Source organism: Archocentrus centrarchus, chromosome 13 (genome assembly GCF_007364275.1).
Source record: "Archocentrus centrarchus isolate MPI-CPG fArcCen1 chromosome 13, fArcCen1, whole genome shotgun sequence".
Lineage (NCBI taxonomy): Eukaryota > Metazoa > Chordata > Actinopteri > Cichliformes > Cichlidae > Archocentrus > Archocentrus centrarchus.
Window position 1 is genome coordinate 31214189 of NC_044358.1, and position 26131 is coordinate 31240319.

Consider the following 26131-nt stretch of genomic DNA (forward strand, 5'->3'; position numbering starts at 1 on the left):
TGGCTGGATCAGGTGACCCTGAACTCTCCATTAGTTGCGCTGCAATAGGCCTAGGCTGCTGGTGTTTCTTCTTCATTCACGTGTTTTCACTCTGTGTGTTTATACACCACTCTGCATATAATCATTAGTTATTAATCTCTGCCTCTCTTCAACAGTGTGTCTTTTGTCCTGTCCTAGGATTAAATGGAAATTAATTTTGATAAAGAACAGAAATTACATGTAAATTATTCAGAATGTGTTTGTGTTCTAAACAAGATGACATACTAAGTTTTAAACTTACATATGTGGCTGCTTATGACATGTCTGGGTTATTTTCCACACTTATTCTGTTAATATTGCAGAGCTGTTTTAGTCTTTTTTTTTCGGGCTATATTGTGTGTCTTTCACTCAAAGATGGTTTTCTGTATTTTTCATTTCACATTTGTTGATAGCTCTGATCAAACTGTACTTTTCTAAAGCTCTCCGCATGGTCTTAAGAAGGTCTTAACAAACAGCGTGTTTGACTTACAGCTTTCGAGCCTCCCCTCCACACGTCCCCTGCACTTTTAAATCTGTCCAGGCCGTCTGGACCGTCTCCTTTGTCTTGTCATTTTGTTGGAGCTCGCCATCTGCTCTGTTATTACAGGAGGCGGCTTTGGATTTAAAGTAGCACCACCTCTGTTGGTCCCTTTCGCCCGGGATTTAGTCTCAGTGGCTCTGCCCAAACATACCCCCCTCAAGGCTGCATTTCTTCTAGACTCCAAACGGTGCACCTCTGGGACTTTTTTGTTGTTTGTTTGATCCCAGCTGGTCCTAAAGTTATACCTACTCCGTGTTTTTGAAACTAACGCGTGTGGGTGCCATGTGACGTCAGCGTCCCAGCAAGTGTCCCAGTTTTTTTGGGTTTTTTTTGGAAGCAAGCTGCGGAAAGAAATCAAACGGGATGCTTTTCAGCCCGAGTGTGGTCCGCTGGAAACACCGCTCGGACTTTCTGACCGGAGCTCGGGAGCAGATGTGAAAGTGTGTGTCTTTACGGGACCATGTTACGCCGGGCGGCGGTGTTGAAAAGAGCCGACGATGAAAACGTGGACTCCGGAGCTGAAACTGCCGAGTGAGTCAACTGCTCCAGCGCTAGCTCCGGAGGCTAACCTCAGCTAGCGAGCTTCGGTTTTTTTTTTTTTCTTTTCGTTTTTTGTTTTTCTTTTTTTTTTAGCCGCGGCCACAGTGGAAATTAATTTTCCTCCAGACAGCAAATTATGAAAGGGGGTGACTTAACTCGTTAGCACTTTACTGCATGGCTTTTTGTAGCTGCTGAAATCCTTTTTTTCCTAATTTTTTGAAGTTGAGTGCTAGCTAACAACAGATTATATGTTGTCATGGTGACCGAAGCAAAGGGTGCGTTTCCAAACCGGCCACCACAAGATGGAGACAGTTTTTTGTCTTTCCTCCAATGAAATGTTTTATTCGTGCCCTTTTTGTCTCTCCCCCCCTCAGATCAGACTGCAGCAGGATGTCATCGTCTGGCAGTAAGTAGTCCTTCATCCACACACTGTTAAAACCAGGCACGCCGCTAACTCACCGCTTACACCTTCAAACGCACAAACAGTCTGAACTGGAGCTCAGAGGATTATGGTTTTCAGTTTGAGTCAAGTTCAGAGAGGATATCCTTAATAAGCCCCACCCACCTGCTGGCTCAAACATTCTGTTTGCGAGGGGAAGCCAATCAGAAGAAAGGGAGACAGGCCTTAAACAGGCCTCAAATAATCTGGCTCAATAAGCATGTCGAAAATCTACTAATTCATTGGTGCCACCAACATATTTTAATAGACAGGGTAAGCTGAGGGTCGCATTACTGTTTTGCATTGGACTGACTGGAATGGAGACTAACCAGTTAAGGGCTCTGGCCTTAAATAGCTCGTTTCAGATAAGGCCCCATGTAAGATAAGTGAGGATTATCCAGGAATAAAAATATGGAGTTGAAAATAAGAAAAAGTCCAGTAGTTCCCAACATTTTGTTCCAGGTGTACCATCATGGTACACCAGTGAACTGATGATTCTTATTCAGTGCCACTAAATTCAGGGATGTATTTGTATCACTGTGAGCTATAGATGTAAAACAAGTATTGCTAAAAAAAAATATGTATTTCATGTAATTGAACATTGTTTGGGTTAATGGTAGTGTAGTGTAAATGGTCTGCACGTGTAGTACCAGTCAAAAGTTTGGACTGTCCAAACTTTTGACTGGTACTGTATATGGCACTATTAAATCTTAACAAAGTCCAGTTAACAGTGTGTTCATTCACCTGCCTTAGTGTATGTCTACATACACAGAAATTCAAACAATGTGAACTTCTTTTAGGACCCTGTTACCAAAGCAGTAATACTGCCCTTAATTTGTGTGGGCAGAAAAATTGTTCTCACTGTAAGAGTCAAAGAAATAAAATGCTTCCTAGCCTTTTTAAACAATTTCTTCTTTTTATAACAAGTCAATATTTACAGCTTAATGTTTTTTTTAACAGTTTTATCCATTACTTTTAATAAATAAGATAAGATAATCGTTAATCCATTAATCTAAACTTTTTATAAATTTTTTATACAATATTTGTCCAGTCCTTTGATTGACTATTGAATCTAAGACTTCTCTGCTTCCTTTTGTTACAAATAAAGCAAACGCAATATATAAATCTTTCCTTTTTAAAAAAATTAATGTGGAGCCAAAGTTTGTTATGGCCTGCTGGTAAAAAAAAAAAAAAAAGGAAACCATCTGCTAACCTATCAGAGCTGACATGATATGGCACTAAGAGACAAAATATATTTTTGAATTAGTTTAATGCAGTGAGACTGGCCAAACAAGGGCCAAACAAAAACCGTTACAACTGCTCCCTAAGCTGAGTCTTAAACTTCACATGTCCTAATCTTTTTGTTAAATCTGCTCTTGGTTTTGGCCTCTTCCAAACCCTCAATGTTGTTTTAGCAGTGAAGTGGTTGTCCCTGTCTAAAATATCTTTGTACACTCTGTGCTTCGTGTCTGTGTGCGTCACATCAGTCGACCTCGTGACCAGGCGGGTCAGACAGCAGCGGTGGCAGCAGCTCCTGCTAATGCACTTGCATCTGCTTGCTAACCCTGGAGATTCCCTGCTGTTGCAGCACACCCTGGACCGCCTGCTGCGCTGGCTCTGCCCGAGCCTCCGCATCTTCCACGTGTCAGAGAGGGCCTCACCATTCCGAACTTACCCCCGCCCCTGTCCTGTGGCTGGTAAGGATCCTGGATTTTCAGTGTATAGTCTTGCATTTCAGTATACACTGCATCATACATATACTTATCTCAACTATTTCTTTGCCACAAGATGTTTTGGCCATACATTATACCTCATTACACACTCGGGAGGTGTATTTTTCAGCTATAATAATAACTTCCATATGTGAAAATGAGAAATATTTACAGAAATTTAAGCTTGCAGTTGAGGTCAACAATCCCCCTCCATCAAAAGTTGTACTTGCAACAGTTGTAAACATGCCAGCCCACAATGAGTTCCTATCAGAGTTGTCTGTTTTTATTTAGATTAAATAACCCTTTGCCAAAATCTTTCAGGCTACCCTTCTCTGGCAATCACTTTCTTCCTGCACGAGGCCTATGGAGAGGAGCGAATCCTCAAAGTGCTGGACTTCTTCCAGCGGCCTCCCTGGCACTATCACCACACTGAGAGCTGCGGCAGCCGAACTGGAGGGATCCACATTACTTCCACCAGCTCGCCCTCCAATGCCCTGCTGCGGCCCTACCTCCTGCCCAGCAGAGACTTCTATAGCCTGGGCGCGGGGATGCCTGTGTGGGGGGTTCGACCAGTGCACTGCGGGGGAGAGATACTGCGTGTGACGCTGTACAGCGCGTATGACAATTATGAGGATGCTGTGCGTCTCTATGAGACGGTGCTGCAGCGACAGGCAGAGGAGCAGAAGGCAGGCTTCTGCTGGTTCACCCTGCACATGGGTAAGGCTTTAAGTGTTTGCTGTTGATTATGTGGTGTTGTTTTTATGTTCCTCAAAATAAATCAACGTACACAATTATTCTTCTCAAAATGTTTAGCTTTAGCTTCTTTTTTATGAGTACATTTCTAAATATTAAAATATTTTTTAAAAAACTATCCTGTTAAAAATGTGTCCCATCGCCTGCTGTATTATTCTGCTTTATTTCCTCCGCACTCAGAGCCCGGGCTGTGCCTTCAGCTGGCTTTAAAGCAACTGTCACCAGGGGTTCGGGTGGAGCCATGCAGCTCTGCTGTGTTACAGTTTAGTGTGGAAGAAATTGGCCAACTGGTTCCACTGCTTCCTAACCCGTGTACTCCCATCAGTGCTACACGCTGGCAGACTGAAGATCTGGACGGCAATAAGGTTCTCTTTCAGGTAACTGCAGGTGATCTTCTTCTTCTTTCAGCTGCTCCCTTTAGGGATCATTACAGAGGATTATCTTTCTCCATCTTACCCTATCCCTATAGCAACCAACCAACCCTTGTCCTCCTTCACTACATCCATGAACCTCGTCTGTGATCTTCATCTTTTCCTCTTGCCTGTCAGCTCCATCTTCAACATTTTTTGTCCAGTGTATCCACTATCCCTCCTCGGCACATGTCCAAACCATCTTGGCGTTGCCTTTTTTTCTTTTTTTTTCTTTTTTTCATTTTTGGCCACAGCGGCTTTTCGAGACAGGAAATGGGGGAAAGATACAGGGGAAGACACGCGGGCAAATCGGCGCCAGGCCGCGCCGCCCGCACCGCAACGCGGCGTGTGTATGTGGTCGCCGGCTTCACCACTAAGCCACCCAGGCGCCCCGGCCTTGCCTTTCTAACTTGTCTCAAAAACACTCCACCTGAGCTGCCCGTCTGATGTTCTAATCCTGTTCATCCCAGTCACTCCCAACAAGCCACCTCAATCTCCAACTCTGCCTCCTTTTTGTCAGTGCCACTGTCTCCAAACCTCACATGATAGCAGGTCTCACTACCATCTTGTAAACCTTCACTTTCATTCTTGCTGCTATCCTATCCTGGAAGTGTGAATGGAAGACAAGTTTCTTTTGATTTTTGCATGGCTACATCACGGTGTTCGTTCTGTGTCATTGGTTCCATCAAACTGAAGTGGCCTTGCATTGCAAGAGTAAACACGCAGCACTGTGGGAGGTTTAACTACTAATTACCTCACAGCATGCTGGGAAATGAGCCAAACCTCTATTCAATGTGTCACTAAGGTGTGATTTATAGAACGGGAAATTTTTGTCTGTGTTTTAGCTAAAGACTTGCATTTAATGCAAATGTATGCAAATGTAACTAACCACGAAGTGTGAAACAGTTGAGTGTAAATATAACTGAAACAGCTGTTGCTATTATGATGGGAGATAATCCAACATCTGTTCAGGTGTGTGTAGATGGGGCGGGGCTTTCAACAGGAGCTTAGATCCTGTATTCCAACCAAGGTAAATAGTAAAAAGGGGAACATGTGTTCGCTTGTAGTCCTAGTATCAATTAAATGGGATTATAAATTATAATTCCATATTATTTTCTGTCTTTCTGTGCTGCAGGTGAAAACAGCACAACCTCAACGACCTCTGACCTGTGCTTTCCCCCTGACTGGCCCAAGCATGTCTCCTCGAGGAATGCAGCTCAGCAGCTCAGGACACAGCCTGTCACCCTGCAGCCTTACATCTCCCCTGTCTGGGCAAACGCACAGGCAAGGTAAGTGCAGAAGGAAAAGCTGTGATGTTCAATGTCTTCTTGGTATTTTCCAGTGGGAGATTCATCGCCTGGAGCTCGACAGGACAGGGAGAAATATCTCTAAATTACTGCTTCACTCAGCTGTCTCCCTTCTGAGACTTCTGAGTTCATAATGATTCCCTGGTGCTCTCAAATTGCCATTGTATTAAATGATCATTTTGAGCTAGAAAGCATTTGTATGTAAAACTGTAATCACAATGGGCCAAAATGATTCAGACATTAGATGTTGCCACCAACAGAGGGCAAAGTGTTTTTATTGGAGATGAATAGCAATAGAAAAGTTCACCAGTAATTATACTGGCGATGTGGTCTCTTTTCTGAGCTGTTATTTGGAGTGGATCTGTTTTGTTTTTGTTTTGTTCACGGGAAGCGTAAAGTTAAATCATTTGTCTGAGGTAAAATGGTTTGTATAGCACCTTTAAAAACTGATGTGACAAAGGGCTTTATAGAAGAATAAAGACCCAAAAGAGGAGTACAGACAACATTAGAGCAGGAGGCCTGCTGCAGAAAAGCAAACCATGGTTAGAGCCACATCCTGGAGCTCACTCAGAGGAGCTGACAGGGTCTAGCAGAAGTAAGCAGTTCATACTCTGCAGCAAGATTACTCAACCTCATAAACAAGAAGGATCTTGAATTAAATCCTCCAAGTGGAAGCCAGTGCAGTGACATCAGAGATCTTTGGAACTGAGAAACTGAGTTTTATTGGCCTGGCTTAGATAGGAGTAAAGAGCACTGCAGGAGTCTAACCAGGGGAGCACAAAAACTTCAGTTTTACTGTGTGACTGAAGAAAACACAAGATTTACATGTGATGTAAAGCTAAAGACTTTCCCGCAGATACCGTGAAGTAACACTGTGCAGAAGTTACAGTAAATAGTTTTCATGTTTGTTTAGATTTGAGTGTATTCTTTGTTTTTGATTTTTTTTTTCTTTTTTTTTTAACACTTTTGTTTCATGTTTCTTTGTTGCCAGCTCAGAGACCGCGCAGTGACCCCGTCTTAGAAAAGCTTCATGGAGGAAGTGGTGGAGCAGAGAGCCTGGGATCAGGAAGCTGCTGTAGCACCCCTCCTGGCAGCTCCTGTTACTCATCCCAGCGCAGCAGCCCTGCACCGCTCTCAACCTCCAATCACCCGGACTCTCCTCTGCGCCCCTCCATCGCCCACTCACTTTCCCATCGCCTCCTGGAAGAGGATGAGGAAGAGCCGGAGACGAATGTCGACACAGGAGCACCTGTCTCACCTCGCTCAGACACAGTGGTCAAAGTGATGGCTCGCTCCTCCTCAGTAGACTTTTTGGTGACTTTCCAGTCAGAGAGACCCGCAGCAGTTGGGGCGTCAGCTGTCGAGGACCTGGCCAAGGAGTTGAGCGATTGTTTGCCAGGGACACACACAAACCTGCAGGGGCCGCCTGGGACATGGGGTTCTGATGGTGGCACAGATGCAGGCAGGACCGTGCCAAGCCCCTCCAACAGGTCGCTGGTGGAGAACAGGACTGCTGCTGAGCCAGCACACACAAACGGTGAGGAACCGCTGGATGAGTTCTTCATCTAAATTCCTGCCACCACATCATGAGCAGTGGTAATAATTACAGTGCAGACAGACGAACAACGGGGACTCTGGAATACAAAGGACGCCAAAGCACTGCCGCATGTGACACATAACATCCAGAGACATCTGCATTTTTAAAAAAGTTTGGCTTGTCTTGTTTTGTCAAGATGGTGCAGGGAAGAAATAATAGATGAATGTCTAAAGTAGTTTTATACCTAGGGTGCAGCTAATGATTTGTGCAGCTGTTGTAGCCCAGTGAATAGAAATCAGAGTTTTGTATTTAAGTGATACTGAAGGCAGACTAGATTTCTGTCTCATCACTCAGCTAGGAAACTTTTTTTTTATTACCTTTGAACAAATTAAGATGATCTTAGAACTAAGGCTCTCTTTGATGTTCCTGCTGATTGTGATTAGAAAGCTGATTTAGTCTGCTATTAGGCCTCACAAAGCAAAAGTCTAAACTTGTGGCTTTTAACACATGTGTTTAAAGGGACTTCAAATAATTCTTGCTCCAGTATTTACTTGTCAAAATGGATAAGCAGCGGACTGAACCGGGCCATGTTACTGTATTGAAGAGGACTGAATTTTCTCACGTGAATGAACCTGGCACCTCGGAAATGCTCATTACTGTAAGGTCACAGTAAGCTGAGGGATCAGCAGGAACTTGAGGGAAAACATGATGAATTGGACTGATCATTTAAACAGTGATCATGATCAGCACGGCTGTTTGAAGGCAAAAGATGTTACATGAAGGAAAAAAATCCTAATAACAAATGTTACAATTCAGGTCAAACTAGTCTCTTACTTATTTTTCTTTCATCTTTTTTTCCGTTTAATTGTGATCAAGGACTTTCTTAATTTAACCTAACAGATAAATTGGAGTCTGTTTTTTTTTTTTTTTTTGGCTTGTGCTTTATGAGGTCAGTGCCTGTTTAAATGCGTGTAATTAAAGGGTAGGAGTTGCTCCCGCTGGGCTGCTCTGTGTGGGCAAGCGAGGCAGCTCAAAGATGTCAAAGTGTTTAACTGTTTACTGGAAATAAGTGTTACTGGAAGAAAGCGAGTACTGTAAGCAAGTAGTGTGCAAAGTGTTCAGTGATTTAGGCTAAAAGAGAAATGACTAAAAGAATAAAACGGCTCTGTTGTTGTGTCCTGACAGCTGTGTGTGTGCTCATGCAAGAATTCATTCAATAACCTTCATACACGCAGACAGAGAGCCACTCCAGGGATGGAAAAATAATCACATGTTAATATAGCGTGAATTAGGAGATGAGAAGTGAGTGCTGGTGTGCATATTCACGCAGCCGAATTCGCAAATCCAAATCAATCATAATTTCACCTTTGATTGAATGTTGAAGCACTGATAGTTACATTTGTTTTGGGTATTTTTCCCCAACTGTTTTCTTAATAAAAAAAAAAAATCACACTGCTGGCCCAACATCACCATAGATGACTCACCTGCACTGCTCTCTCACACACTCTGTCATGCTGACTGCTGTGCAGTCATGAGGGATTAAAAATCAGTAGCGAAAGTGTTGTAATGTATACATAATTGTGGCATTGTTGATGATGATAAAGCATGTTCTTTGTCTTTTTTCTTTTCTCTGTCAGTGTCCAAAAGAAAAAAGCAAAGTTCCAGCTGTTCAATCTTTCTTCTTCCTTCAAACAGCTCAGTGAAGACTGTGCAGTCCTGTTATCTGAACTGTTACTAAGGCTGTAATTACACTTCCATACATACTAATATTAACTGCTATGCACTGTAAATACTGTATGTGCTGAAGAGCTGTAGCACATCAACAAATTGCACTTTAAATCCTGCAGCCCCCTCTGCTGGTCAAAGGATGTTGTTGCTCTGAGGAGTGTTCCTGCAGCCAGTCCAGCTCAGGTCTTTGGCCCAGCGGCCGTCTTTGGTGACTCGCACCCTCACTGGATCAAACCTCCAGAATCGCTGTTCTCTGAAGAGGTAAAGGCGGCCATCTGGACGGGTCAGAGCCCCGTTGGTGCCCTGTGGCACTCCAGTCCAGTCTGTCAGCTTGCGGGGGTAATAGGGTTCTTGGTGCAAGGTTTTAAGGTTGAGTACAGAGTAACGGGAGCCCTTGAAGAGGACCATGTGACCCAGGGGAGCATAGTAGAAGGCACAGTCAGGGTGCTGAGGCAGTCCTAACTCACTGCTCTTCCTGGGGAAGCCGGGGTCCAGCGTGCTGCCTGTGTAGCGCCAGATCCGCTTCCCTGCACAGCATGAGATAAAAGACAACCTGATGCTCACACAAGGTTTAGAATAAAGCAAACCCTCTATTACATCAATCCTACACAAACAATGCACCATCTCATGATAATGTTACTGACAGAACAGAGATGAAGTGACTACAGAAAAGCAATAAGGTGTAGTCCTTTAACACTTTACTAAAGACAGGTAGTACACACAGAGCGAGCAAGTGTTGGGGGGGGGGTAATGTAGGATTATGATTTATGAAAAATAAATAATGCAGCAGAGCATCAGTGCTTTACATAAAACTCTTTTGCATTCAGCAGATCAGAGAGTCTTGTCAGGTTTTTGGCATTTAGTGAAAAATTTTGGCACTATCTTCAAACAAAACTGTTTTAGCCTTTAGCACAAAAAGGAGGTGATTAAAACTGCAGCTGCAGCTTCACTGCCGTATACAGTCTTTAAACAGCACTTTCCTATTTTAAAAGGAGCGAGAGGATCTATTTTGGGAATTTTAACAAATGAGTGAAGTTAGCCAGCTGGTTAGGAAATGCCTTTAAAAGGAGGTGTGAGTCACATTAATGTGCTCAGTGAAGCTGTACCTTTGAAAAAATACCACTTGGAGTCCAGCGGAGAGAAGGCAGCAGCCTCAATGGCCGGAGGGAGGTCAGACCAGCGCTGATGGAGAGGCAGCGGGCCGCTTACGCTGCCTTCAGCCGGTACAGTCCAGTACACGCTGCCCCGAATCACCAGCACCGTCTTATTCTGGTCTAAATAACAGAAAACACCCAGAAATGAGAAAATAAAAGGGTAATATATACATATATGTGCTTTATTCTTGCTGGGAATGAATTCTGACCCCTGAACAAACATACAAATTTGTAAATTAGAGCTTTTTTTTTTTCCTTCTTTTTTTTCTAACAGAGCATCTCACTGTTACTGCTTACTCAGATATCATGAGTTTTATCATGAGATATCATGAGATTTTCATCTGTATATATCTGTATATATTGGACTTGCTTTATTATTTATTTATTTTTATTTTCTACTTTTACTTTCCTAATATACTAGTTCTTAAATTTTATTTTAACTTAGTTGCTTATTTCAATTGTTTGTAAAGCAGTCGCAAGTAAGAATTTCATTGCTCAGCATAACCACAGTGTTTTGCGGTGTACATGACAATAAACTTCTTGAATCTTGAATCTTGAATGAGAACAGACGGGTGGATAAAAACTTGCACTTTCTCTCCTGCTTTGTTTAACTTTGAAATGCAGGAAAGCAAGTATTTATCAGCAGCTTTGTCCTTTGTTATAGAAATAAATATGAATATCCACTGTTCCTGCTACAGGATTTATTTTTGGTCTTCAGCCTCTTCTAAAAACACACACATACACACATACAGGCATGAAGGTTGTGGCTGAATGTTGTTTTTCGGTAATATTTCATTTACTTGAACCTCACCTATAGTGATGGCGTCAAAGACGCCTTTGCAGTAGAGAGGCTGTCCTGGGGTGTCATGTCTGCTTTGAAGCTCAGCGAACTCCCACTCCTGCAGCGCAGCGTGCAAAACCTGACCTGGCAACCTCACCAGGCGATCGCCTAATGGTTTACCTAAAGGCAAAAAAACAAAACACAACACACATACGAAACAGAGTTTATGGTTAACTGTTCTCAGAACAGCTGGCTCATGAGGTGAGCGAACAAATGTTACGTTACAGACCAGTCTGATTTCTAATGCATCCCAAAAGCAATTTAGCTATTTACTAAATTAGACTGGGAACAAATGGAAACGCAAACTATGGAGATTTCTTCACTTGGAGAATGTTAACATTTAAATTGTCCTTTACAGGATGTGGCTGGGTTGATGTATACTGATGGATGGCATTCCACTGCACAGGAAATAAACAACACACTTTAGATAGAGCACACACTGGAACCTTTAACATTTTTGTAAATTGTTAAAATAAGAGCCGTCCTATTGTTACCGGCCTGTGCGGCCTCGCAGTGCGCACTTCGGGCTCGTGGGATCAAAAGAATAACGACCAGAAAGTGGGGGAGAAAAAGAAAAGCGCAACACATTGAACTCAACTGAAGAGTAAATGATAGCGCCTCAGACATGATTACAGCCATTTTGTTTGCAAGGAGCTGAACAAACATTTGTGTAGGGAGATGGATAAAAATCAGCACTCCCAAGAACAGGAGGAAGACGGCAGGAAAGATAGATGCACTGTGCACACCGCAGCTTTGTATGAGGATGTGGGAGCAGAGCTGTGAGGGTTGGACGTCTGACTTCACCCAAACACAGAAACTCCCTCCTCGTGCTCTGCCGCGTTCATGAGATGTGGAAGAGATATTTAGATATGAAATACCACCATGAAGAGTGCTCTGTTAAAACACTTGACGTGATGCACTAAAGTGTGAACTATGCTGAAATATTTAAGCTATAAATGGTTCAGTTAATCTAGTATATGCAAAGCAGGTTGGAGCCATGTTTTCATGTTATTTACACCAAACTCTGACTCTACTATCTGACTGTCACTGCAGAAATTGAGGCCAGGTTTTTCCCAATCTTCTTTTATCCAATTTTGGTGATCTCAGTGAATTGTAGCCTCCTGTTCTTAGCTGATAGGAGTGGCACCCAGTGCGCATTCAGAGATGCCCTTCTGCATACCTTGGTTGTACCAAGTATTCAGCTTGAAGCAGTCTGGCCATTCTCCTCTGACCTCTGACATCAACAAGGCATTTCCACCCAGAGAACTGCCGCTCACAGGACGTTTTCTCTTTTTCAGATTACTCTCTGTTGTAGCGATGGCTGTGTGGGGAAAAATCCCAGGAGATCAGCAGTTTCTGACATACTCAGACCAGCTCGTCTGACACCAACAACTGTACCACATTCAGTGTTACTTAAATCACCTTTCTTCCCCATTCTGATGCTCAGTTTGAACTTTAGCAGGTCGTCTCTACCATGCCTACATGACTAAATCCACTGAGTTGCCGTAATGTGATTGGCTGATTAGATACATTAACAAGCAGTTGAACAGGTGTACCTAACAAAGTGGCACTGACCTCATTATTTGAAACTGGTTATACTGAATATGAACATCCACCACTGTGGCAGTATATATGACAAAGAACAGACGGAAACGCATAATAGGTCCACTCCAAGTAAAAGATGTCAATGCTGGCTCCATCACGTTACACACTCTACTGTTCTCTAAGGCAGAAACACCAAATCCATGCTCGTGTTCGCTGAGCAATCAGAGGAGGTCAGGAGGAGCTCTGACATATTCAGTCTGTTCACATTGCTTCTTATCAGATCGCAGTGCCAGGAATGACTCACTCACACATACACACATGCAGAAACACACATATGCACAAGCAAACACACACATCCTGCCTGAAGGTTGAATGTTTAAGCAGATATAGCATTTTTGCAGCACCAGCAGTCTTGTCAGCTGAACTCCTTGTCCTTGTATGTCTCCGGAGCTGCTCGACATTTACGTGGGAGAAGCTGCAGCGTGAAGGAATTACTGCCACAGGTGTGAATCTCAGGTTGATAAGAATACAGGAGAAAAAGCAGGCTGCACTTCATCTGAGTGCCCGCTCAGGAATGCTGGGTAACTTTCCCTGAAGCATTTAAAAAAAAAAAAAAAAAGCTATCGGAGAGTTGTCTTTGTGTGAAGTCTGCTGATAAGCAGACATTCAAAAACAAAAACACATACAGCTTAAAGACTGACTAAAGGTAATTATCTCCTATAATTGCTGCTCATTAGCAGCACTGAATTCAATTTATGGCTAAAGTGCTGTAGGCCCTGAGCTGAAATAAAGATGTGTGTCTCCCTGTTTGGCTGATACAGCGGGAATGAAGTGCCACTTCAGGACATTGAAGACAGAATATTTCTGAGGCAGAGCAGATGGAACTCCTCAGTTATTAAATAGAAGGAAAGGCAGCTGGACGTGGCCTGCCTGCAAGCTCCTGCTGATCTCAGGTTCTGCGTAGTGCTTTGTTTTCACTGGTCCTCTGCGCAGCTGCTGTCCACCTGAGGTTCAGGGCCAGAGCAGATAAAGCGCTTCACAAATCTTCGAAACACCACACGGTCGCAGCTGAGGAGCTACTCGTGATGCAAAAATCACTTAAGGCACATTGTTGCGCAGCTGTTACAAAGAAATCAGTTTCTAAGAAGCAGGAGAAAAAACAAGCAATAAGAGAAGTGTGCGGAGCGGCACATGTGGGAACCTGCCTCACACATGCCAGGAGGGACAACACACTCGCAGTAAACAGAAACTATTATAGCTGTCATATAAAAAGTCCAGTGTAATGCTCCCACATCCACAACCACAACCAATAATCTATCACAACAAAGCGGCCAGGTAAATATTGCATGCAGAACTGAGACGCTGGATAATAATAATATACAAACAGGCCACTGAGTGTGTTATTTTGACACTCACATCACCGCCGCTGCCTTCCGTATAAACACTCCCACAGCAGCAGCTAAGAGGCTGTACAGCTGAACAAACTCCTCCTGCTGCTAAAGATAAGCTCAAGATTAGATTGTGGTGTGTTGTGCATGTTTTGTTTTGTTTTGTTTTGTTTTTGCCAAAAAATCTCTTGTGACAGCAAAAAAGAAATTTAAGAATTTTGGGAAACTGTGGAGACTTTCAGCAGGCTTTGCTGCTCTACTCATTCCCCTTCAAGTGTTTGCAGCTAAACCGAGCACCAAAACATGAAGGTAGAGCCTCCTCACCGTACAGCTGCTGCACAGCAATAATGTCGTCCCAGCTCAGAACCAGGCTGCGGCCGAGCTTTCTGTAGTACGGTGACATTAGAGCGTGACGCACGGGGGAGTGCTCCAGTCCCAGAGTGTGTCCGATCTCGTGGGCGGTCACCATAAAGAGGTTGTGCCCCTTGTGCCCGTTTAGCGTCCACCTCTCTGCCATGTCAAAGTGGGCTTCGCCTCGGCGAGGCAGGAAGGCGTGAGCCAAGGTTCCTCCTGAACGAGACAGAGGAGAAGCACTTTGAGGAACAGTTACTTTTCATTAAACATTCATTGGTTCTCAGTTTTACTTCTGAACAGCAGCACCGTTTACTGGTTGGATTACAAACCCTGCTCAGTGTCTCTCACTGGACAACAATCTTCAAGTGAAAACAAAGAGGACTGGAAGTGGTTATTTTTAATGTTTAGGATTGATGTTGCTTTTTTTTTTATCATCTATACTGCTCAAATGTTTCAGTGAAACAAAAAAACATTTGTTTACATGCACTATTTATTGTATATGGTTGGATGAATCAAAGCGCATATATGGCAATACACAGTTTAACCTCTAGCACTGAACCTTTGTTTATTCTGTTTGATTCTGTTAGAGATTAATTTAGTCTTCTCCAGACCTCAGCACAGGTCAGAGCAGGCATCAGTGACAACTGAAATGCATTTGTGGTCAGGTTCACACAGAAACACACTGAATTATTTATTGTTTATTGCTCTTGAATTTGGGATTGTGATACCTTCAGTGAGAGCGACCTGACAGTAAATGATACACAAAACCAGGCAGAACTAATAAAATGTGCAAACTAATAAACTAATAAAATTATAACCTGTCAGTACCTGTAAAGATGACATCAAAGGACACTTTATCCATAGCTGTGAGAATTTAAGGCTGTTAAACATCTTAAAAATCTCTAAAACAAGCCCTTTTAAATATAAATGCAGATGAAATCAGATCAATGTGACACGACCCTGACCTGGTCCATCAAAAGCGTTGCTGGCCCCATCGTTGTGGTCTCCTTCGTAAAAAGCCAGCCTGATGTCTGCGGGCCCACCGGGGGCCTCCTGGAAGACCAGGCCTGACACGTTGCTCCACAGCTGGAAGGCAGCACGCACAGCCAGCCGGACGGAGCCCAGGGACAGGTGCTGAGGCCAGTTCACGATCTGGTAGGTCAGGTGGCGCTTGTACCACTTGTCAGCTGGACAACGCCCACAGAGAGAAACAGATATGAGACATGCAGCTTTGAAGCTCACAATCTGGTTCATCACCAGATGAACCAGATAGCCAAAAGAAAAAAAAAAAAAACAGCAATATTATTCTGAGCATGTCTTTCATTTCAAATATTCATCAAAGAAAATTAAACAAAATTCTAGAAATACTGTTACTCAATTTACCTCTCAGGTAGACACATAGAAAAAGATGACATGACATTAACGGGTAAGTAAATAAGCGCATACAGGTAATCAACCAGGCATTATTCATCTGCCAAAAATGCCAGATGTTACACATTTTCAAACGGAGAGCGGTTCAGACTCAGTTCAATATTGATGTAGTTCATTTTTGTTCTCACATGTTTCCACTGACTTGCTCACTATTGCTCGGGTCAACTGGTGGAAAATCTTGCACAAAAAGAGTGGCTTTTAAAAGATAGAGAGAACCTCTGGCCTCATGGAACATGGAGTCTGTTCTCAGCTGTTTTTTTTGGTTTATCAAAGGCTGTAAATTCTTTAATTTTACTGCTCATACATAGAATAATTCACAATAATTATCACTGGTTCAAAGTCAAGGTTTTAAATACATAGGTTGGTTTTCATTTCTAAACTTATTGATGTCTCTATCTGAAAAGAAAAACAGTTACACTTTTTTTTAACCATTTCTTTTTTACCTTTTTTTCTGCCATTTTCTCAATTTCAGTCTATTTTCTTACTTCTTTTATGCAAACTTGGTGGAAAACCTGCTATTTCAAACTGGCTTTAAAGAAATCACAGAGACAATTACACTGGAAAATGGTTAAATTGTTGTTATTGTTATTAGCTCCTGATGTAGCTCTGTATTTACAACTTAATACATCTGTATTAGAAATATAGATGCCAGGTGTCCCGAGCCAAACCGTGACGCTTTGAGGCAGAGCCTCTCCAAATCCAGCAGGCTGAGCCAAAATGATAGGATGTTAACCATGTGGGTTTACAGCTGGGTAACCTAACAAGCGCTCTGACCGCAGTTCACTGCAACATGTGTCTGTGGTTTCTTAGCTCAGGTATAATCACGTGTGTCGCAAACGCACCATTTGTTCTGGGACAGAGGGGACCGGGGGATTCATACTCAGCCTTTTATTAATTTACAAGACTCTAATTTGTTCGTATATCCACAGGATCACAGAGAAAAGCAGTCTGGAAACAAAGCAGACATAAGAGCAAACACACACAAGCTGCCCAGCACGCATCCACAACAAACAGACAAAGAGGCAGGAAACAATGAGCAGATAATGTGAACCTTTAGACAGAGGCAGCTGGAGAGGCTGTCACTGACAGAGCTGGTGGAAAACTTACCGAGCACTTTTTAATAAGAGGCTTAAGAAGGCGCACAGATTTTTCTGAACTGAGCCTCAACACTGATTTGTCAAACAACAGGAAAAGAAACAGATTGCTTTATTGACTGCACTTTTTCTGCATATTTATGTCTGGGCAGGGCCCCTAAAGACAGATATCACTCGAGAAAGGCAGCAAGTTAATCTTCCAGCGAGGTCAAACTGGACCAAAACGGTCACTGAAATAAACTTTGTCTACATGGGCGACAAATTGACCATTAAACCAGTGAGAAGTGATTTATCTCCAACCAGTCTTCGCTTTACGGCTCGGTTGATTTACACATACTTTCAGAGATGACGCTTAAGTGGCCACATAAATCAAGCACATTTTCTACAGTTGTCAAAACATTTTTAAAAAGGCCGAATGTGAGCGGGAGGTCTGCACACACGCCTGCTGCACCTTCACGCGCTGCCCGAGGTGAGATGAGGCGTGAGAAGTCACAGCAGAAGATAGCTCCGTGCTGGAGTTTGAGTGCTTTTGATGCCATTTGTACTTGTTTAAATAATGCATTGGAAAAAGGAAAACAAAAAAAAAAAAGGGAGAAGATGGGGAGCAATATGCAAGAAGTATGTGCTACATACTGTGAATGGCCGAGAGACCACAACAGCACCCTGGAGACTGGAAAATATCTGGAAATCTGGAGCCATTAAGACGTGGTTTTGGCTGTGACATCAGTGTGTAAGCTGTGTGAGTAAACACACAAACAGAAGTTGTGCTTCAGCAGCAACTTGACTCTTATATAAACTTCATGCTTACCCTTTTTGTTGCAATAGTTTACAGCAACGTGGCACTGTCAAGAGTGGAAGCACATGGAGCCTCAAACACCATAACCATACAGGACGCGGGGGGCTGATCGTCCCACTGACTTTAAACAAAAAATACAGAAAACTCAGAGCCACAGTCATTTACAGCAGTCCTGTGGAAGTCTGATTACTGGGACACTCACGCATGTTCCCTTCATTCCCAGACGAACTACACACATTAAGGCCTATTACCGCATCATGTGTGTAGATGTGTATTCTCAGCAGAGCTCGGGCGCCTTCTCTCCATCTCAGACCGCCGCGGAGTAAGAAGTCCCCCGAGGATGGCGCAGAAGGCAGGAAGCCCGATACGCACAAGACATTCCAAGACTTCCCTTATGGAAGCAATTATGATGCCCTCTATAGCAGCAGTGTAGGGAGGGCGGGTTATCACGGACATTAGGAAGTCACTTAGATCATCTGATAGCTAAAGTTATTGTTTGTGGGGGTTCAGGGAGATTTTGTTTGTTACTGGTGTTAGGGAGGCTGTTGGACACACGGACGCTCGCACGCACGCGCAAAATGTCACGGACAGCAAAGCCAACCGGTGGCCAACATCGCATCCACGTCGACAATCTAAAACCCAAAATATGTTTAAAGTTGCAGTTGGCAGAAATCTAGAAAATACAACAAGAGGGGGGGAAAAACATTCCCCTACAGCTCTGCAAATTCTCCATCTGTGTTATACCTGTTCAGGAATTGCAGCCATTTTTATACACAGTCTCTCATTTTCAGAGGCTCCAAAGTAAATGGATGAACTAACATCATTTTAAATATAAGGATTGTTTTAAAACTTGGATAAAGGTCCTTTGCAGTCCAATGCCTGCCTGAAGTCTGTAATCCATGGACACACCAAATGTTGTGTTTCCTCTCTTGTGATGCTCTGCCAGGCCTTTACTGCGCCAGCCTTCAGTTGCTGCTTGTTTGTGGGTCTCTGCATTCAGTTTTGTATTTAATAACTGAAAAGCTGCTCTGTTAGGTTGAGATCAGGTGACTGAATTGGCCACTGAAGAATATCTCATTTCTTTGCCTTTGGGTCATTATCCATTTGCACTGTGAAGCGCTGTCTGATCAGTTTTGCAGTATTTGGCTGAATCTGCACAGAGAGTACAGCCCGGTGCACTTCACAATTCATCCTGCTGCTTCTATCAGCAGTTACATCATCAATAAACACCAGTGACCTGGTTCCACTGGCAGCCATACATGCCCATGTATGGCGCCATGTCAGACAGCTGTTTCTCTCCTTCTCCATACTTTTCTCTTCCCATCATTCTCACACAAGTTCATCTTGGTTTCTTTAGTCCAAAGAAAAATTTTTTCTGAACTGTGCAGGCTCTTTTAGATGTTTTCTGATCTGAGCTTCAGCCCTTACCTGGCTATAACACATTCATCAGTCAACTGTCTGATTACTTTTGAGCCTCTGAAAATGGGGACTTTGTAGAAAATAAATGGCTGTAATTCATAAACAGATAATGGGAAACTTATGCTAAACATTTTGAATCAAAGCTGCAAGTCTGCACTTTGATTTAAAATCCACTGTGGTGGTGTACAGAGGAAAAAGGCTTCTCGGTCCAAAAACTGTTGGACCTCACTGTGAACGTTATTATGGGTTGTTTTCTTCTGTGATGATTACCTCAGCTTTAATTTGCAGTAATGTGGGAAAATGAGCAGATTGTCACATTTGAGGTGCAGGAACCAGAGAACTTTCTGGCTCAATCTGTGACTGAACTGAAAACTATTAAAATAATTACCAACATGCTGCAGAAAATGCCCGTTCGTTGTTTGAGAGTCTACACTCCACTGCATCGATCCATAAGGGCACACCTCAGAAAAATACACACACACACCTAATGCACTTCAAAAGCTTATCTTAGACAAGGGTGGTGGAATTTCAGTTCTGTAAATATCAGTGGGAGCAACTCAAGGTCTGTTTTCAGTTTCCAGGAAGCTCAGAAGCAGCCATGTTCCCGCTAAACAAAATCACATCACACCACAGCTGAGAGTGAACAAGTAGGCAGCTCGTCTGACTCATTTCCATGCTGCTCCAGCCACAGGCTTCGTTCAGCAGCCACGGTCAGCTGTCAAGGGCAAACAGCTCAAACAGCATCAGGGGTTAGGTTTAAGTCATGGATGGCCCGGTTCACAGAATTGTAACTGTGGAGAAAACCTTTTAATTATAGAGGTGGTGAACTGATCCCTGAAATATCATCACTGATACTAAGCCTTGTTTTGCCTAGAAATAGGATGATCAATAGGATTTTTACATATCTCTTTCTAGGTCATATTCTTGGGACAAAAATGTTCTTCTAGTCTGTTTTGCTTCATTATTGCTGCTGGTGCATCATGACAAACAGTTGATATTTACCACTGAAACCGCATTATATATAAAGCATATGTCTTTAATGACTTTAAAAACCCAACCAAAAATCATATTCTGGACACTCTGACCAATACTCAGACCAATGGGGAAGTCCAAGGAACTCAGAGAAGATCTAAGAATTGTAGATTTACACACGTTGGGAAGGTTTCTTGGAGCCATTTCTAAACAACTGCAGATTCCAAGATTATCAGTTCAAGCAACTGTACGTTAAGTATAAGTTATTCAGATCTGTCACCACTTTGCCCAGGTCTGGAAGAAGACCCAAAGTGTCACCCTCAGATGAGACAAACTTGGTTAGGAACCCAGGAGCCACCAAGGCTAAAGCCTGCCATGAACTGGAAACTGCTGGAACACCAGCATCACTGTCCACAGTGAAGCCAGTTTTCCATCGCCATGGACTAAGAGGGTACCCACCAAGAAATAAGCCCCCCTCTCCAAAATTGACACCTTCAAGCTTGACTGAAATTTGCACCTTCCCACATGGATGAGCCAAATGCCTTCTGGAGACAAGTTTTATGGTCAGAAGAGAGCTGTTTGGCCACAATGACAAGAGGTATGTTTGTAGGAGTAAAGGTGAGGCTTTCAAACCTAAGAACACTGTACCAGCTGTCAAGCATGGTGGTGGTAGCATCATGCTCTGGGGCTGTTTTGCTGCCAGTGGTAATGATACATTGCACAAAGCGGATGGAATAATGAAAGAGGAGGATTACCTCCAAATTCTTCAACTTCACCTCAAATCAACAGCTAGACAGTTGAAACTTGGATACAGCTGGGTGCTCCAACAGGACAATGATTCCAAACACACATCAATACTGGCTTTGGATTGGATAAAGCAGGCTAACATTAAACTTCTGAAATGGCCGTCCCAAAGCTTCAATCTCAACCCTATTGAAAATTTGTGGATTATGCTTAAAAGCCAGTTACTAACCTATTTACATTAACTCTACCAATTCTACCAAGAAGAGTGGTCAAATAACCAGCCCGAATCATGTCAGAAGCTTGTTGATGGATGCCAAAAGTGTCTGGTCGATGTGCGACTTGCTAAGGGACATTTAACTAAATATTATGAGTAAATAGTTGAGCCTGTGTGGATTAGAGAAAATCCAAAATAAATTCAATTAAAGATGTGTGCTGTACTGTACAATCATTCTGCCCTGGAAAAAGAACAGTTCAAAGAAATCATTAAAAGGCCTGTCTGATAATAAAGTAAAATTTCTGGTGTATGAAATAACAACTCATCCTGAGGGGAGCATAAATGTGCAGACCAAATTTCATTTTATTCTTTTAAACCAAATTCAAATCCACCCAACACCTGTAACCGCAAATGCCAACCTGATGAAGAAGAGGGAGGAAAAAAAAGGATCAACAAAATTACGCATATATAAACAAGGACATAATAAAAAAAAAACCTTTTCAGTAGATTAGAAATATTCCACAGGGTAAGGTGGAAACTTTGCCACATTAATGGCCTAAAGAGATCGCCAACATTTTGGGCTTCATTCTCTGTGACCATAGATGTCTGTACAATATTTCTTTGCCAACTGTTGAGTACATGATGAGATATTACACACTGTACCAAAGTGGAACAACTGACAGCCAACACTGTACATACCTGAGGCCTCAATTCTACCACACGCATGTTTTCACAGGAATCTATTAGACCAAATATCTGAGCCAAACACAGAACTCCCTGAGCAAACACGCTCGAAGCTACAAGCAGAAACAAATCTGCTGTATCTGTCGGAAAAAAGCGGGGTGATGTTTGAGTCGGTTTCAGCACAACAGCATAACACTATTACTTACAATTAAGCTATTACTGTTTAAATACATGAATGGATCTATGAAGCCAGAGCAGTAAGAGGTTTGGCCTGAGGGTGTAAAAGTATCTGCCACCTGTGTAATAACACTGCCGCCTGTCATATGAGTCAAGTCTGGGTTGTTATAAGAGCAGGCTTAGATCCATGCAAACAGTCTGTCACTCAGCAAGATATCCACTCATATTTGCCCATAAAGATAGGTAGCCAATTTGGCAAACAGCATAATCCAGTCAATCAGTTATGGATATGTGTACCACAGGGAACACGTCAGGTACTGACACGAAGAGGCAGCGGCAAACATCAGCCACCGCTGCATTCCCTGAACATTAGCCAACCTCGCCAGTGACAGTGAGGAATGCAAAGGCTTCACACATCATGAGGCTGGAGGCACAAGCAGAGAGAGGGCGTGGAAAACATTACTGTAGCTCCCGGTGCTGTCATCAGCCTGCTGATGCTGCTGCTGCTGTTCATTCACAAAGGAGATGTGACAAATGGCAGCACTGAGGAGAGACAGCTAGAACAAAAGGAACGGAGACGTATAAAAGGACATTTCCAGGTGTTTTCAAATCTGTTGAGTGGTTTTAAGTGGCAGCGGCTTTGTGGCTCCTGTGAGAGCAATTTCAGCTGGTCAGAGGGTCTAAATAAAGAGAAATAAAATTCATCCTGGAGGAGGAAATAATCTAATAGAAATACATGCACAGTTTTTTTCACAGACATGGGTCATCAGCCTGGACTGAAAGTGGCTGCAGAACCATTCAGCATAGTTTTGACATAACAACATAAAGCAACATAAGCTAGGAGAAGGGACCTCAGCTGTTCAATTACTTCATGAAACCTGTAAACAAAAAGAAAGAAAGAAAGAAAGAAACAGCAGCTGACCTCTGAACCACTGTAAACCCTTTGGTCTTAAGACTGCTCACACTGCAATGTGTTTTTAAGTGTGTTTAGGCAGAAATTTTGACCATCTCATCACAGAGAGAAGCACGTAACTAAAGACAAAAGCACACTTTGTGAAAACTCAAATTGAGGTTTTTACCCAGTGAACATGACATGAAAGATGCTTGGACCAATGCAGTTGCTGCAGAAAGCAAGAATCATCCGAGCTGACGTGTGCACCATCAGACACTCCACCAGCTTTAATTACAACCCTCCACTCTATTTAGTGCTTTACTTTATGATGGTGGTCCCTCCCAGTTAACTGCTGGTTCTTTTAGACCACAATAGGGCAAACAAAGCCTCTACATAAAAGGAAGTGGATGAAATCCCAGCTCTCATACAACGAGTCAGCCAGGCCCACTTTTGCACATAGATACATACAAATGACACAATACCTTCTGCAGCGGAGCGTCTCCTACGCTGCTGCAGCAGTCGCTGTCCAGTAAAGATGAAATTTACTCTCTGATTCCAGATCTGCTGGCTGCCCTCATCTGACACCCCGCAGCGGGGCTCTGCCATCCGCCGCAGGGTGACGCTGTCAAGTTCACCTGTGATGGGCAGACGGGACAACCACTGGAATTCACTGCAGAGAGAAAAAGGAAAGGTTTACAGTCACTACAGTGTGTGAATCAGCAGAACTGTAAAAGGTATTAGAGCTTTCCTGTGCAGAGATTTAAGCTGCTAATGGATTCAGGCAAGTTATGAAATGCAAAATGGCCATGATGGGTAGAGAACACTCAAAAGTGACTCAGCATCACTTGCCATCTCAGTGGTATAAGTTTTATAAAGCAAAAAGAAGTTGAATGGACAGAGGAATAGATGTGGAGGATGATAATGTCAAAAATGCAGCCTTTATGTTTACCTTTATGTTCTTTATTTATATACCAGAGTGCAAAAAAATCAAGTAAAGATGGACATTTTGACACATAAAGACTGCACAGAGTTTACTGACACACCCTTCAGTACAAGCTTTATGTACAAGAAAAGGGTTTCAATCAGTTCCCATTACAGTACAGCGAGTAGACAGGCCAGAGGGCGAGGTTCTTGAAATTCCTGGATGGTTCAGGAGAGGTTTCCCAGTGCAGAGCTGAGGGTGTGTTTTACTGCCCTGCACTGATGTTCAGCCCTGAGGCCTGCACCACATCGAGCTCACCCCTCCCTATGATGAACACACTGGACTTTAACAGCAAATTCACAAGGGCGAGAAGTAGAAACCTACCGGACAGCAGACTGCATCTCAGCTGTATTGTGGATGTGGTGATCGCGATGGAGGTAGCCATACTTTTCCAGAAAATCCTGCAGCAGAAGTTATATCTGTTAATACTGTGTTCAAAATGTGCCAACTTAACACATAAACACCACAAAAAGCTTTTACAAACTAATATTATTTTAATAGTATTTTTAATAAGAACATAGCGTAATAAGTGCTCACACCTCTCTGTGAGCTTAAAAAAACACCATAAAAGTGTGAAAATCTACATTTGTCCTTCTTAGATCTTCCTTAGACTTAGAGTTCCTTGGACTTTCCCATTCTTCTGATAAGATGCATAGTGATAGTGGATTATCTGCATTATTTTACCATGTATATGTGAGTACATAGACCACCCATAAGACAAAGAAGCCCCTGGGGTGCCCCTGAAACTCATAATTTTGCAAGAATTCCATGTAAACACGCAAGTCACGATAAGCTCCGGTGGTAATACCCATAAAGTGCTTTTAACATGAACCCACGGGGAACACGCCAACAGGTGTTGCATTATTCGGTGAGGCTGGCTCATAGTTTAATATTACAGCTCCTTCATGTTCAGACAACAGCAAGGCACAGCTCAGAGTGTGATTACAGATGTGATGGGGCAGAAATTAAAACTGAGGCGATGACAGATGTGCTTCGGCAACAGGAACGTACAACAACAACAACAACAAAAAGATGATCTTTTGTCCCATTAGAGATGCTGAAAATGCCACAGGGCTTTGATTTATGTAAGAATGAAAGTCGAGCTGAGGAAACTCGATGAAGAAAGTGTGTAGTCTTTGGACAGCCAGCAAAGAGAGCTGTCAGAATAGACCGGTGCAGTCTGAACCACAATCAGGCACAACCCTGAGGAACGTGGTTTTTCTTTCTTTATGAATGGGTTTGATCTCCCTGTCTGCCACTATATGTGGTATTACTACATTACAGTTCATCTAACTTTACCTGAGTGAATATAGGCTTTTGTATTTGAATGCGTTTCAGTGCTTTAAATCTATATTCAAGGTCAAGCTGCAGAGATATTATAGTTTTGATATTCGTCACTTGTTTTTGTTTTTTAAATCAGTTTAGTTTCAGTTAATTTTCTAGAGGGGGTTTGCTCGTTTTTGATTCATTTTTATCAGTTTCAGTCTTTTTAAGTGTTATTGTATCGACATCTGTCAATATGCGAAAATAAGGAAAGTCAGTAGTGGACTCACAATCTTGCAGAAATCCAAAGCCTCGTCAGAGAAGTTGGTATAATTTTTTTACCAACTTAATACTAAAACTAAGGCTATTTCCTCTTTATTTTATTTAGCTTTCCAAGTCAAAGAATTGTTTTCGTTTCAAAACTAGTTTTTTGCTTTCACGTTAACTGAAATAACCTTGTCAAGCTGTGATCATTCACGTTGTTGAAAACTAAGTTTGCGCATGTTATAATGTATTCCAGCCATGGGGGAATATTTTGTGTTTCATTATGGGTTATAAATAAAAATATCCATTTGTTTATAGAAAAACATTTAGACAGACGTACGCCTCATCGTCAGAAACACCTTTAAAACAGTCTAATTTGAGCACTGTCCTGAGCTGTTAACGCCTATTTCGGACGTTTTCTCCGTTGGATTCAATGTTGTTCAAAGTTTCGGTGTAAAGACGATAAAACAATGTAGGAGGAAATAAGCATTTCCCTGTTAGACGAAATTCGCAGCGGTCCTGGCCCAGTTTTAAATGTGGGTCACTTTAACTCGCCTGAGGATTAATGTTTGTAACCGGGGTCCTTCAGTCGCTTTGAAAAGTCTGACAGCAGTACCTCCGGGTCCAGGAGCAGCGGTGATCCTGCGGCAGTCTGAGCGGCGATGAGCGCCGTCACAGCCAGGATCCAGAGCCTCTTCACGCCCCGTTCATCCTCACACCGGCCCGGAGCTCGGCGCCTCATTGCGTGAGGACCACAATCAGCACACCGCTCTCAGTACAGCCTCCATGGTTAAATTTACTGTGAGCACATCGAGGGGATCCCAAGAAATCTCCATCACCCTGAGGACTGACGGGGCTTATTGAGAGCCGGAATATTTGAGCAGGAGTTGGAGGAGGGACAGTACCGCCCCCTGTCTGCCCCTTTACTGCAG

General features: G+C 42.9%; 2 protein-coding genes across 3 annotated transcripts; one reads left to right on the forward strand and one right to left on the reverse strand.

Moving 5' to 3' along the window:
• The first annotated feature begins 574 nt into the window (after positions 1-574).
• Positions 575-8434, forward strand: fam124b (family with sequence similarity 124B). Of its 2 annotated transcripts, none has more exons than XM_030745352.1 (7): positions 575-1090; positions 1474-1505; positions 3026-3235; positions 3572-3967; positions 4184-4380; positions 5549-5702; positions 6712-8434. In XM_030745352.1, exons 1-7 carry the CDS (start codon positions 1020-1022, stop codon positions 7287-7289), a joined length of 1638 nt encoding a protein of 545 aa, XP_030601212.1. In that variant the 5' UTR covers positions 575-1019; the 3' UTR covers positions 7290-8434. The 2 variants fall into 2 exon arrangements, with proteins under 2 accessions (XP_030601212.1, XP_030601213.1); XM_030745353.1 differs by lacking the exon at positions 575-1090 and adding an exon at positions 1199-1374.
• Positions 8150-26040, reverse strand: mmp28 (matrix metallopeptidase 28). The gene is made up of 8 exons (XM_030745354.1): positions 25816-26040; positions 23997-24073; positions 23173-23360; positions 15233-15454; positions 14238-14483; positions 10951-11100; positions 10092-10259; positions 8150-9512 (listed from the first exon to the last, which is right to left on the reverse strand). The coding sequence occupies exons 1-8, from the start codon at positions 25939-25941 to the stop codon at positions 9118-9120; spliced, it is 1572 nt and encodes a 523-aa protein (XP_030601214.1). The 5' UTR covers positions 25942-26040; the 3' UTR covers positions 8150-9117.
• Positions 26041-26131: the final 91 nt, after the last annotated feature.

What these genes read in the sequence shown, in the direction of transcription:
- fam124b (XM_030745352.1), top strand. Translation starts at nt 1,020, where the DNA reads ATGTTACGCCGGGCGGCGGTGTTGAAAAGAGCCGACGATGAAAACGTG. An exon ending in TCCGGAGCTGAAACTGCCGA is followed by an intron (nt 1,091 to 1,473) that starts GTGAGTCAACTG and finishes TCCCCCCCTCAG; the next exon opens with ATCAGACTGCAGCAGGATGT. An exon ending in CTGGTTCACCCTGCACATGG is followed by an intron (nt 3,968 to 4,183) that starts GTAAGGCTTTAA and finishes CTCCGCACTCAG; the next exon opens with AGCCCGGGCTGTGCCTTCAG.
- mmp28 (XM_030745354.1), bottom strand. Translation starts at nt 25,941, where the DNA reads ATGAGGCGCCGAGCTCCGGGCCGGTGTGAGGATGAACGGGGCGTGAAG. An exon ending in GAGATGCAGTCTGCTGTCCG is followed by an intron (nt 23,361 to 23,996) that starts GTAGGTTTCTAC and finishes TTCTCTCTGCAG; the next exon opens with TGAATTCCAGTGGTTGTCCC. An exon ending in CAAGTGGTATTTTTTCAAAG is followed by an intron (nt 9,513 to 10,091) that starts GTACAGCTTCAC and finishes CATGCTGTGCAG; the next exon opens with GGAAGCGGATCTGGCGCTAC.